The sequence below is a fragment of the Berghia stephanieae genome, chromosome 3 (genome assembly GCF_034508935.2).
Source record: "Berghia stephanieae isolate SIO BIC M18660-M18661 chromosome 3, UCSD_Bste_1.3, whole genome shotgun sequence".
NCBI lineage: Eukaryota > Metazoa > Mollusca > Gastropoda > Nudibranchia > Aeolidiidae > Berghia > Berghia stephanieae.
Window position 1 is genome coordinate 102,951,907 of NC_088362.1, and position 14,047 is coordinate 102,965,953.

General features: G+C 33.0%; 1 protein-coding gene across 1 annotated transcript in view; it reads right to left on the reverse strand.

The window, feature by feature from the left end:
• The window catches only part of LOC144969409 (midasin-like), a 173,158-nt gene that overhangs the window by 34,290 nt on the left and 124,821 nt on the right, over positions 1-14,047 (reverse strand). The window contains exons 68-84 of the mRNA XM_078908521.1: positions 13,373-13,523; positions 11,994-12,089; positions 11,271-11,365; positions 10,758-10,890; positions 9,952-10,081; positions 9,191-9,300; positions 7,665-7,769; positions 6,948-7,106; positions 6,548-6,692; positions 5,822-5,871; positions 5,553-5,649; positions 4,880-4,979; positions 4,302-4,401; positions 2,702-2,817; positions 2,130-2,211; positions 930-1,133; positions 113-183 (exon numbers count right to left, since the gene is read on the reverse strand). Of these exons, the coding sequence (XP_078764647.1) occupies positions 113-183; positions 930-1,133; positions 2,130-2,211; positions 2,702-2,817; positions 4,302-4,401; positions 4,880-4,979; positions 5,553-5,649; positions 5,822-5,871; positions 6,548-6,692; positions 6,948-7,106; positions 7,665-7,769; positions 9,191-9,300; positions 9,952-10,081; positions 10,758-10,890; positions 11,271-11,365; positions 11,994-12,089; positions 13,373-13,523 (1,944 nt within the window). The remainder of the gene's footprint in view (positions 1-112; positions 184-929; positions 1,134-2,129; positions 2,212-2,701; positions 2,818-4,301; positions 4,402-4,879; positions 4,980-5,552; positions 5,650-5,821; positions 5,872-6,547; positions 6,693-6,947; positions 7,107-7,664; positions 7,770-9,190; positions 9,301-9,951; positions 10,082-10,757; positions 10,891-11,270; positions 11,366-11,993; positions 12,090-13,372; positions 13,524-14,047) is intronic.

The following is a 14,047-nucleotide window of genomic DNA, read 5'->3' on the forward strand; positions in this document are numbered from 1 at the left end:
TGATTTCTTTTTAATTGCATAGCAAACATAGCACGTGCAAAATGCTTTAAATAAAAAAAGAAAATTTCGACCATTAATTGAACACCTTCAAACTTTTTAATTACATGATTACCTGCCAAAAATAGATTTCTTCAACATGACATCAACAACGGCCTGCTCCGACCTCACCGTCTCTTGAATGGTCTTCATCATAGAGATATAGAATAAATTTGGAATTAGTTGAAAATAAGGATAAGAAAAAAAAACCCCCAAAAAACATAACAAAACACATAACATTTTATTTAAGTTTGTTGTATTTGAAAATCCCAATGCAGCTTTGTCTTTAACCAAATTTATCGGAAAAGCTGTAGAAGTTTTTTATAAGGTTTTATAAGGCTTATGAGAACGAGATTTAATCTTGCTACACTTTGGATAAGATAATAGTTTCTGCCAGGTTTAATTAACCCAACAACCTAATTGCTGCTGTGTGGACGGAGGGTTGAGAAAACATGCCTCTATTCAATCCAGATTTGAAGACTGTCCATTTTTACCTGTGACTTCAGCTCTTGAGCTATTGGAATTCTTAATTGAGCATAATCAAACCAGGAAATGTGCTTTAAAATTTATTTTTTTTAAAGTGTGAGCTGTAGCATAGCCCAATATCCACTAAGTTTGCTAAAGATGCTGTACAAGGGGTCTCAAGCCTTCAGCAATTTTGTAACGTAGGCACAATTTCACATTTTCTTTTCTGACTAATGCCAAGTACTCATTTTTACACCCAAGTATAGTGAGAAAATGTAAGTAAAGAACCTTTTCCAAGAGACTCAAACCAGGGACCTTCAGGTCACAAGGTAACTGTCATAATTCACAAATTCCGCACAGGTGCACATAATGATAATCCATCTTCATGATGAATATAGTTCACATTTTCTATAATCCCTTATTCCTACCTTGAAGTCAGCATGACACTGGCACCATGCCTCATCCCCTCTGGACCACAAAGCAGACGGGGAGAGTAAGGATGCAGGGAGAGGGGAAGGGTGCACCGACAACTTGTTGGTCAGGCTATTGGTTTTGGATGGGCACGCTTCCATGATGAAGGCAAATTGACTGAGCCACTGCCAAAACTGACTCAATAACCTGCTGATTTTCTCCTGTGATAATTTTAAAAAAATTTTTTTTTTTTAAACGAGATTATAGAGTTGATTACAAGAACAGAATGGATGTTTTCCAATTAAAATAACAGATCCAACTATTTTTTTTCTAAAAAAAAAACTAGAGCACAAATATATAGAACAACCTTAGGCAAAAAAAAAGTTCTTAACATCAGTCATTCTTGTAACATTGAAATAGCCTGGTATTTGCCCGTTAAGATAACGACTTGGTCTTGGTCGAGTCAGGGAGCTTTCCGTTATATAGAGGTAAAATATAGAGAAAAAACTCAAGGGTGTCAACAGAGCTGGTCATTATGTTGAGAAAGTCGTTATATAGAGGTGGTCGCCATGGCGTTATGTTTTTTCTCTCCATACAAAACTCATTATGTGGCGTTATTTACTTCAACAAAATATTAACAATAAAATAAAGTTGTCAATATTGATAGTATCTTATTACAATGAATATTATTGTTCTACACTCTAAAGTGAAAAATACTTCATTTACCTGAAAATTCTAAAATTTCCAACAACAAAAAATTAGACAGCAAAGCACTGCAGGTGCAAGATAACAAATCTGAAAAAGTGTGTACAATTTAAACCTCCTAATTACCAAATTTATCATTACAATGTGTAATCTGCTACACTCTAGCAAAACGCCTTATTTTGGTTGGAAATTTTTTCTTCAAACACCAATTCTATTTGATGCCTATTTGACAAGTTAAATCATTAAAATTTGAAGAAAAAAAAAGTAAGGACAAAATGACAAAAGCTTTTTTGTCAAAGTAAAGCAGTGATGGTGCAGTCAGTGATGTTACAAGTAGTATGCTTGTCCAGAGATCATAAGGTCTATGGTTCTACCCCAAGCAGAGAGAGGCTGACATTTTGCAATGTTTTTTTTGTCTTTCTTGAATTCCTTTTCTAGCTCTGTACAATAGCTACATGTTCAGATCTTTTAAAGTCACTTTTAGAGAAAAGACAGAAGGAATTTTTACTCACCAGCCAATCTTTGAACTCTTTCTGGGGTGGGAGGATTCGGTTAGACATAACGGCGAGGGATTCGAACATATTCATCTTGCTCCTGGGAGTGAAAAAAAAAAATTTCTATGACTCATAAAAAGATCTGAGAGTCGATGGCGAAGGCTTCATGTATAAGGCTTTATATAGGGATTGAGGGGGTGGGGAGGAAGATTTATACCACTGAAGGTTTACTTGATGTTTGCATAAGGAAAAAAATTAAAAGATTTAAAAATTCTTTAAAGTCAAACATTCATATAGCTGGAATTTATTATGAGCAGTAACAATTGTTCAGCATTGGCCAATAATCTATTTCATGACATTGAATAATAGAGCTAAATTCATCCCAGAGATCATATGGCCAGATGTATTGCATGGTAGACACATCAACTTTGTACATCGATATTGTTGTGGGTGGCATACAGAAATCATATCAATTCCGAAAACTTCTTAAGGCGTTCAAATAATCAGTCTGAGAATAAAGATTGAATGATGGAGTTTTCAAGGAAATGTTCTAGGTAATTAATATAAAAATAAAAAGTCTCTCTACTGACCTTAAATCCCTTGAACGGACAGCCAATTGATGCAGTTGCATTCTGTGATCAAGATACAGCTGAGACAAATGTTCCACAAAACCGAAACACCTCTGGATGTCAGCCATACCAAGTTCCTGAACCAGATTATACAAAAGTTACAGAACTAAATCTAATTTGGGATTTTATACAACGTAATATAATATGTAAGGTAAAAATCAACTATATAGCTCTGTTTCCTATACTTGATGCTCAGAGGTGCTAAATCTCATTCCTTTTTTTTATCCATTCATTCACTCACTCATTCATACATACATTCATTCACACACAGACATTCGCACAAATGTGTGCTTTCTCACACACCCACTTACACAAGAAAGAAAAAAAATATATTTGTTAAGTTAGTTGCGGAATAGGTCAGATGTTTTTTGAAAGAGTTTTCCTATTAGAGATGACATACATGAGTGGCTGAAAAAGTCAAAGAATACTTAGACAGTTTGTTTTGGGGAATTTTCCTTTCAACTCACTCAACCCTAGCACCGACTATATCCGTAGTTTACCCGGAGTTACTTTTACCCCATGCATATTTATTACATTTTTCTGAGACATATTATAGGCGTAGTATCAAATCTAATGTTTTTAATTTTCACATGTTAATGGTACTTGAATAAAAATATCTATGCACATGCTCATTTTTAATACATTTTTTTTCTAACTTTGAAAAGTAGCAAAAATCTCTAGGATTGAGTGAGTTAAACGGAATTGAAGTGGATGATCTGAGAGATCGAAATGGACAGCAGATGTAGAGTAAAGATTTTAGATACTAAGGGGCAGTCTAGTTAATACAATTAAAAGTAACATTTGCTATTTCACATAAAGCCCAACAGCCACTAAATATGCTAAAGCACCTATTTAGGGTCCCAAGCCAACAGACAATACTTAAAATCTAAGATGAGACATGACATCTATGAGGTACTACTACAACTTTTTTTTTTTCACCAGGGACACTTCCGGCACCAATTAGGTTCTCATCTTACACCTGAGTATTGGGAGTAAATATGAGGGAAGCAAGTCCTCAAACCCGTGTCACCTAAAGTGGACTCAAAGACAAAATCTACAAGCTACAGGCTGAGTCATATCACTAGATTACATAGCCACAAAATTTGTATTGCCCTTGAGGAGGGTAAAGGTAATATGACAATGTTTCAAGCATTGAGCCTTGAAATTTTTTAATTTTTAAAAAAATGTTAGTGTGATGTTGACAGTCGAGTGGTGCCATGTCTCTTCTTGTAACAAACTAAGCAACGTTAAGTAAGGCTTTGACTGTACGGATGAGAATGAGAATGAAAACTGGTTCTGGCATTATGTCCTTGGGCATGCAATTTCATGTTTAGCTCACAGATGTCTTATACAAAATGGATTTTAAAAATACAAAACCAATTACAATGCATTAAGTGGCTATCAATGACATATTGACTAATTTTTCTCCCCTTCTGTGTTATCTATTTAATTTTTTACTATTTCTTTTTTTGGAGAGAAGAAGGGGGCAGGTTGTGAAATACTTCGAGAAAGGAGATGGAGGGAGAAAGTATCCATGAAATGCAATTCAATTTAATTGTACCTTGGATGGACTGTCGTAAGCTCCAATGAAATGAGCGTGTCTTGTCATGCATCGGTAGAAATACTCATTGCAGCCAGACCACAAAGCTATCACAGCAGGGCTGAAAAGTGAAAATTAAAAATAAAAAATAAAAAGAATCTTTAGAGTGGCCTCAGGTATTCATGGATGTCAGCAGTTAAGGCTTAAAAAATCCAATCAAATCTAGATCAGAATATATTAAAATAGCTGTCTAGGGGAGGTGTGAAACCAACCTCATATCCTAAAGGTAACTGATGTTATACAAATCCCCACTGCATGTGTGGTCTTGAGCAAGTCATATAACTCTAAAACTCACTAGTCTCTGTTATTGACACATTTTGATAAAAAGATTTCCTTGCTATAGATGGTATTCTCAACAATAAAAAACCCCCAAAAAACAACAACAACAAAAAAGCGCGCGCGCACACACACACACACACACACACACACACACACACACACACAAAAGGCATTACAAAGCGGAATGTATAGCAGAACTTAAAAATAAAAATTCTCAATGGTATTTAATCCAAAATCAGAGAGGTGAACAATGGTCATACCTGACATTGGTGATAAGGTTGAGAGGAGGCTGTTCTATAGCAGATGCAAAGGCCGTCTTGTGTTTGGTGCCACCTGTCATACCTTTTCTGTAGGATAAACCTAGAAATGAAGGAAGAACGACATTTTTTTCATAGAATTACAATGTATTTTCTGTAGGATTCGTTTAAGTGAAAGAATGAAAATAGAAGCAAACGTTGAATATCTAGAAATAATAAAGAGCACAGTGGTAGTGGTGTTGATGACAAAGATAATGGCTGCCGAAGAATTCATTGATGGTGGTAGTTGTGTAGATCAATGGTACCCCAATGGGTATGCATAGAGTTAAAACAGAAACATGATTGGACAGTGATGACATCAAATGCTTGAGGAACAATTAATGGTTCCAAAAAAAAAAAAGTTGTTGGAAGACATTCAAAATAAAGTCCTTCTCTCACTCATCTCCTTCCAAAATTAAAGAAAAATATATTGGAATGTCAATTTGAATTATTATTTTTTAATATAAAAAAAAAATTAAAATAAAAAATTAATTAAATTAAAAATAATAATAACAATAAAACCGCAGAATGCGCTAAAAGAATAATTTTAAAAAATAAATATAAAAGAACACATGGAGACAAAGTAAAAAAAAAAATTGAGAGAATAATAAATGTCAAAGGTCAAAGGTTTGATTACCTATAAAGGTCAGATATTTAAACAATTCTGACAAGCCTTTCCTTTTTCTCAGATTGATAGCCTTTGCTTGCGATTTCTGCTTTTCTTTTTCAGCACTCTGAAGAAACAATCCAAAAACAATAAGGCATTCATTAAACACAAAGACTAAAAAAAATAAGTGGCCATTATCTTACTTGAGCAAAATGTCAATACATATAAACATCAACATATTCTGAGAGAGATATTCAATCGTGATTATTATTAATAATGCTATAACAACTACAACTTACCGTATCCACTTCTAGCTTTTGCAATTCAAGTATACCTTCAATGAGTTCTCCTGAGAATAAAGAATAAAACATACACCATGTAAGTGGTCTAGAAAACATTAAATAATCTTCTTTCGACAACTTTGATTTCCATTTGCTTTGAACTCGAGAGGGTTAATGAATTCATTTAAACTTCATTCAAGATAAAATAACAAATACATTTTAAAAAATACAATGCAAGGTAATAATTTAATCAAGGAATGTTTCTATGATCTGAGCACTTTTCTTAATAAACAAAATGTGTTAAAAACTTACATTGGATACATTTTTCAAATTGAAATTTTCAGATATGGTGCACATTTCTACTACTAAGATAACCAAACTTAAAATATGTGAAATGTATTTCCCAGTATGATAACCGTCATTTAATTTCCATTCTTATTAATGTAACCCTCAGCAATACACCATTGCTTTAGAGAATAAAAATATGATAAATAAAAAAACAATAAACAACAAAACAAAATCAAACAAGCAAAAACCATACGCAAACACATACACACATCTCAGTTCCTCCCCAAAAAATAAAAACCGTCCATTGTGACGTAATAAGCCACATTCATCAATCAAAAAACAAAAACAAAAACTGGGGGAGCAAGATGTATTTGGTCAAATCCCCCCCCCCCCTCCTTTTTTCTTTTTTTTTTAAATGTGTTTATGAGCAGAGCAGTATAATCATGACATCTCTACCTGTGAACTTGTCAAAGATGTCAATTATTTTGGTTTGTTTCAATTTCTTCCAGCTCTTCTTGATGTGGCTCTTCATTCTTTGACACAGTTGAGGCAGACGGGAGAGCAAGGGGTGATCTTCCGATGCAGTTGATGGAACCATTTCCTGTGGTCGGTTAAAAAAAAAAAAAAAAAAGGGAAATAAAGTACTTTGGATGGAAATGAACTGTTTTTAAAAAATGTGAGATCAAAGTGCCCAATATAAGTTTGTTATTATTTTTAGAAAACAGCAGACTTTATCACACACAAGGTTTACAGCATTGTGTTAAAATTTTATGAAACTGGTGCAAAATAAAGAAATAACAGTGCAATACTTATCGCTAAGATAATATAAATAAAAATAAAATTCGAAAATACTCACATTCTGTTCAATTTTGTCCAGTTGTACGATGAATGTTTTACTCATTGCTGTCATTTTATCCTCAAGACCAAATCCTGGTTTTTGATCTTCATCCTGATTAATTTGTGAGTTTTCCCCCTTTTCACCCAGTAGGTTCTTCACTGGTTGCCTCAGGACAGCCTATGAAAGTTTATAAATTATTTAGACAAAGGACTATAAATATTTCACCAGTATAAAACTTGACATGATAACCAAATTGTTAATGATTTTTGATGGGTCAGAAAAAAACGAAAAACCATTTGTGTAGTTGATAATATTTATTTTAAAGCTGCTATAATCCTTAGAAACAGTTTAAAAGTATTATACTAGAGTGACGATCAGTTATCTTATGTAGGTGAGATTATTTCAAACTTAATGATGGGCAAAGACTATACTATTTTAATAATAAAACTATTATCTACACCACTAAAATATACCCTAGCTCGTAGAATATAACAGTATCGAACCAAAGCAACCTTTTATGATAAAAATAAAATAAAACAAGTAAATATGGCTCATATAGGCTGAGTTGTAATCAAGAACTCTCTCTAGCAAGTCATGTGGTAAAGATTCTCCTGTTAGCTTCCATCTGATGAAGATATCAATTAGACATGCAAAAAGTGATTTAATATCAATTGAAAAATATTAACATATGTCATAAATAGCACAACATTTCCCCCATTTGTTGTAATAAAATACCTGGTATTGCTTCATGAATTTGTGGACTGTTCTGTGGGTTTTCTCTGTTGAAGTCTTCAAACTCCAGTAATTCAAATCACTCCATCTCGCTATCTTGACAAAACCCTAAGAGAGAAACGAAAAAAAAATGAAAAATGACAACAAATCATGATACATTCGCATAGATAAAGCATGTAAAAGTGAGATCACTGCACCGGTTATGGTACTTAGTTTTCAGGTTAACTCAAAAGCTTATTATTCCTGAAGCTGCAGGGCCTCAATGTTCATAATGTTCATAATGTTCATAATGATAATGAGAAGCAGAAGAGTGACAAGAAATATCAAAAATTGAAAGTGGTGGTTCATAAAAATTCTGGTGAGACAATTCTGATCGCTGGAAAATATGTCCTCAAATAATAGATATCCATTTCCCCAGAATTCATGAAAGAAAAAGTTTAACCCATTGCCACCCAAATTGCCCGTAATCGCCCGCTAAAAAAACCCATCTCTATCAGTCCAAATTGCCCGATATCGCCCGCCAGGTATCCAGCATCTTTGAACCCGTAAAAACTAAAAACGTGTGTAGAACCACTTCTTTTTATTTAGAAAACGAAAGTAGAGAAAGAGTGAAAGTGAAACTAGAAATTTCCCGATCGTTTTTATCTCAATTCGTTTGTCTGCTGTGATTTTTTGAAGTTTGTCGACCAAATCGGTTGTGGTAACGTCCTTTTTTTTTTTTTTTTTTTTTTTGCTGGAATCGCGTTTGAATTCCTCAATTCTCGGGCGTGATCAACGTTTTTTAATGATGGATAGTGATTATGAAAGTGCTCATTCAGACACTGAATCAGACATTGAGGTTGAGTTGGATGCGCATTTTGATGACATTGACAATGGGTTTCATGTGTTTTAATATTATTACATATTTTTCAACTTTAACATTTTTTTTCAAATCAAAATATGAATCAATAGTCCAAAACAATACATCAAATTAAAGCCCATTCATTCTTCTTTCCAAAACAGCTTTTATTTTGTTTCTAGCATGCCTCACATACTTGCAATTAATTTTTTAATGAAATGTCCTATGACATTTGGAAGAGTTATCTCCCCTCGCATGGTCTGTGAGAGACATTTTTTTCAGATTATGCCCGGGCAGCAATGGGTTAAAAAGAAAGAAAAAAGAAAGGAAAGGAAAAAAAGACCAATTTTTAATTTTTGTTGTTGGTTAAATGGCACTTCAAGAACCCAGCAAATGTTTCGAGTGATATATTTCTAAATCTTTTAGCATTAGCAGGTGGCATAGTGGTAAGACATTAGACCTTAAATTGAAAGGCTGTTATGGTTCAAATCATGGTGGAGTCATTAGGGAATTTTCCCTCATAATTTGAGAAGTCTTGGGTTCTAAACATCTAGTCCTATTAATAGAGTTTAGCTTCAAGAGCAATATCTATCTTATAAATAATTCTATTTATGCTAGAAAGGGTATTAAAATAAATCTTTAAAACTTTATTTTCAAATATCTCAAAACATGACAGTGACATCTTACAAACCTTGAGCTGTTTGTCAATTGGTTTTCTAGACTTTTTCAGTTCGTCTTGGACAATGGGAAGAAATTGTTGGTAGAATTGATGAAGATTCCACGTCACATGCAGAAGGTGTTCTGTACAAATAGATACATTGATAACATTTAACTTTCCTTTTTCCTGATTTCTTTTATTGTAAGCATTGCAAATTTGAAGTTTCACAAAAGTTTTTTCAGGAATTTTCAGCCAACAAATGAAAATGTCAGAATAATGAGAAGAAAATGATTCCAGAAAATAATATAAATGAAGCTGTGCCAAAGGTCATTTATTCAGACTTGCCAAAAAAAATATTCATAAAATAGTAATTGGAGCCCCCAAAAATCGTAATTTGGCACAAAAAATAGTAATCCGTCCAAAAATAAAGAGAAAGTTGCCTTTCCATGTTCCAAGTTGAATATGCCCAACCACCTGGGCAAAAACGTCACTTTGTAGATTCGCAATTTTACAACCAATTAATTATTTTTCTTTATTTTCGGGGTGGGGGGGGGGGGGGGGGGGGGTGGGTGTTTGTCGTAATCATGTAATGGTGTTCTCAATATCGTAAAATTACTATAAAATCGTAGTGCTTGGCAAGTCTATTTATATAACAATTGGGCGCACAAAGGCAAACAAGTCAACTAATTAATTATTGTAAAACGTCAAACTCTTACATAAGCTGTAAATTAAAAAAAAAAAACATTTTATTGAAATTCATTCTCTTTTCCCAGCAGACAACACAGCAGACTTACGTTGTTGTGGACTGGTATCCATGTGTATCAGCTGACAATGGAAGGCCTTCATCATGTCAAGTCTCAAGCTATATTCTCCTAATGTCGAACCTTCCAAGAATGTCTTCAGAGAGGTGACGATATCCAGTTTCTAAATATATATCAATAAGATAGGACTATTTTTTTAAAAAGTCATATAAATTTCCTCAGCAGCATAAAATCCAATTTAATTCATAAACTATCATTCAAGACTGTCACCAACATGCCCAAAGTGCAACCAAGAACCACAAGATGCAAACCACCTCGTACTAGATTGCCCAGAGACAAAACTGGAAGGGGGATTTGAAACCATCAACAAATGTGATGATGACTTCCAAACCTGGATTGATACCTTGAACATAGAAGTATAGCCGAACGATACTACTACTATTCAAGACTTTTCAATACCTTATTTCACAAATCCTCATTAAAGATATTCCAAAACCCAATTTACCATTTTACCATTTAAGACCTCCCTAAATTCTATTTCTCAAACTATCATCAAAGACCTTTACATATCTTATTTCACAAAAGATCTTTCTAAATCCTATCTCACAAACTATCATTTTTAGATTTGATAATTGTATCATTCTCAAACCTAAATTGACTACCTGCAAACACTTTTCCTTTTAACTCTGTATAAATTATTAATTGTTTATGAATTGTATATTCATCTCATGTAGTTAATCCTCATTGTTTTTTTGGGTTTTTTTTTATTGTTTCTGTTTTTTTTTTTTTTCTTCTGCAATTAAAGAAAATAAACTTTATTGTAAAGATTCTAATCATACCTCTCCTTTTCCTTTGTCAGCCTCAACACATCCATTCAAATAATCTGACACAAGACGGTACAGATGAAACCACCAGTGGCTAGCCTTTTCTCGACATTGTTCTTCCTCATGATCCAATGAGCTGCTCCAACAACTAATAAATAATAAGGGAATATAAATGACTTAATGACTTTCAAAGGACTTAAAAACTCATTTAATGAGGTCTCTACAAATCTTGTATCAATGTGGTGAAAAGAAAAAGAAAATTAAAAAAAATAAAATTCCCTTTATTCATCACCAAGGGGAAATTTGTCTTTAGGTTCTATTCCAAGGGAAGACTGGAACAACCCAGGCGTCAGCCGCAAAGTGAGCTAGGGCGAGGTGACTTGCTCAAGGCCACACAACGCAGCGGTGGGTGATTGAACTCGGTACCTTTCGGTTAGGAAGCAAAGACCGTACCACTGAGCCACGCTGCCCCTAAAAATACATAATTTCCAGAGACAATCAAACATTTTTCACATACACATTACTCACCTGAGTTCCAATTTTCTCCACTGTATAATGAGAGTTGTGATCTCTGACAGCTGTTTTCCCATTGACACAAATGATGCTGCATTACTTTCCCAATCCTGAGATGAAATAAACAGACATTAGGCATTTTTACATAATATAATTAAAATCATATCATCATTACTGTGTTCAAAACAATTGCCACCCTAAAACAGCAACTATTCATGTGAATTCCGAATCCACGTAGTCTTGTGGTATGACACTTTGGATCTCAGTTGTAAAATGAGTACACAGTTGATAACTGATAACTGCGTTGTCTCAGACATAATAAAATTGTAATAGCCCCTTGAACTAATAATATCTTGTCAAACGTGTTAAGTATTGAAGTTGGTTTCTAACAAAAATCAAGCGTGTTATCAATTGTTTTTAATATTCATATTATCCCATTTATTACGCCTAGGTAGAGTTCATGGTTAGTGTATTTGTTTCTCAAACATACAGAACGTCATATCAGGGTGGCATTTTTTTTCCCCACTTATCTATTCACCTAACATTAAGGAGGAGGACAAGTAGAAGGAGGAAGAAGAAGAAGAAGAAGAAGAAGAAGAAGAAGAAGAAGAAGAAGAAGAAGAAGAAGAAGAAGAAGAAGAAGAAGAAGAAGAAGAAGAAGAAGAAGAAGAAGAAGAAGAAGAAGAAGAAGAAGAAAAAGAAGAAGAAGAAGAAGAAGAGGAAGAAGAAGAACATTACCTGTGCTTTCTGCAGTAGTAATTCCATTCCCATTAGGAACTTTAGGACAGGACTGGTCACCGAGAAGGATAAAATCCTATCTCTGATCTGATTCAACTGTTAAAAAGATAAGTATACAATGTATTTACTAGTAATCAAAAGTATATCAGTTGTATTTCTACATTTAATATTGGTGTGAATGAGCTCATGACAGATAGGACATTGTATGAACAGACAGGACATTGTAAAATTAGTAGTTCAAAAATGGTGTTTTACAGATCATTTATACAATATGAAATGAGAGTAAATGAGGTAGGATGAAAAGCATTGAGTATGTTAACCAATGAGAATTATCTGTATATATGTGCACATTTATTAATGTTTGTTAATCTTACGAGAAAAACATCTTTAAATGTTGCAACTTTCATCAACCGTAAACTTGGTAGTTTCTCAGTTTAAAAAAAAAATATCGGAGTTTAAAAGACAAAAGTATCAATAAACGATTTATGATTTCCATGATGAAGATGAAGATGATGATGATGATGATGATAATGATAATGATGATTATGATAATAATAATAATAATAATAATAATAATAATAATAATAATAAATAATAATAATAATAATAATAACAATAATAATAATAATAGTAATAATAATAATAATAGTAATAATAATAATAATAATAATAATAGTAATAATAATAATAATAATAATAATAATAATAATAATAATAATAATAATAATAATAATAATAATAATAATAATAATAATAATAATTTATTGCATCCCAAACAAAAGTCGTTGTTTTGTCTCTATAATTTTCATCAAGATGATTTTAACTGAAACATAAAACTTTATAATCAATATGTTGCTAATATCTAATGCCAGCAAAAGATTTGCAAATAACTATCGTTTTGTTATATTTGTTTAGTGGTAGAGATCAAATGTGTGATCTTATGAACTTTTTCAGTCATTTTTCATCTTTCTTCAAATCAAACAAGTGGTAAAAAAAATATTGCTGTTTAAACGTTCAAACTAATTCATTATTCTTAACAATTTATTCCAGATTGCCTCAATTAGCAAAAACAAAAATCAAAATCCATCCATCCATTGTAATTATTCTTTTTCTGAATTTACTTAATACTATGCTAATACTAAAAATGGCTCAGGATTGAGTAAGGAACTGGCTGAGACCGCTAAGGGTTGAGTCAGTTAAATTGCTTGTTTAGTTTATCAATTTCTTCCAATAAGTCTATCATATTTTGGCCAAATTTAGACTCAAAATATTTATGTAAACAAATCTCAAGAGAGGCAGCCTTGCATTAAGTAATTACTTGTGGCTAAGACTTTTTTGAAAAGTAATATCGATCAATAATAGGCTTTGCAAGTTCTTACAAGCACAAGAGTCGGATGGTCAGGCCATTCTATTTGAAGGTGAGCCACCCGTTGGCTCAAGCTGTCAATCACAGGAATGCACTTCATCACTTCTTGGACGTTGGCGTCATAGTAGAAGTTATACGTCTTGTTTTTGGGACTCTCCAAAGCAATCTTAAATGAACAAAAAAATTACCATAAATCAGGTGAGGCAAAAGGCATCAACGTTTAGAATATTTCTCTCAATATCATATTTGACATGAGTGGACACAGAGTGACCAATGTAATGTTGCTTGTAAATGTAAATGTAAATAAAATGTAAATAATGAATTTATATAGCGCCTAAACATCCACGTTAATCGTGCTCTGCGGCGCTTTACATGATAAAAAAAATGTTTAAAAACAACAAAATTAAAAATCACGACACTACATAATAAGCATGAATACAAAAACAAAATCTATTTCATGAAAAATAAGCCTCACAGAACAACTCAGTCTTCAGACATTTCCTGAATCAGCAAGTTAATTCAGTAAAGTCAAATTTACCGAGAAAGCAGAGCTGCCAACCCATAAAACTCCCAAATTCAAGAAATATTAATATGAGTCTTCTTTGCAATATCTTATTCTTGTTGTCATTGAGTAGCAAATCCGTGCATTGAAGATAATTACGACTGTGAGTATGGTGAGAACAAATGG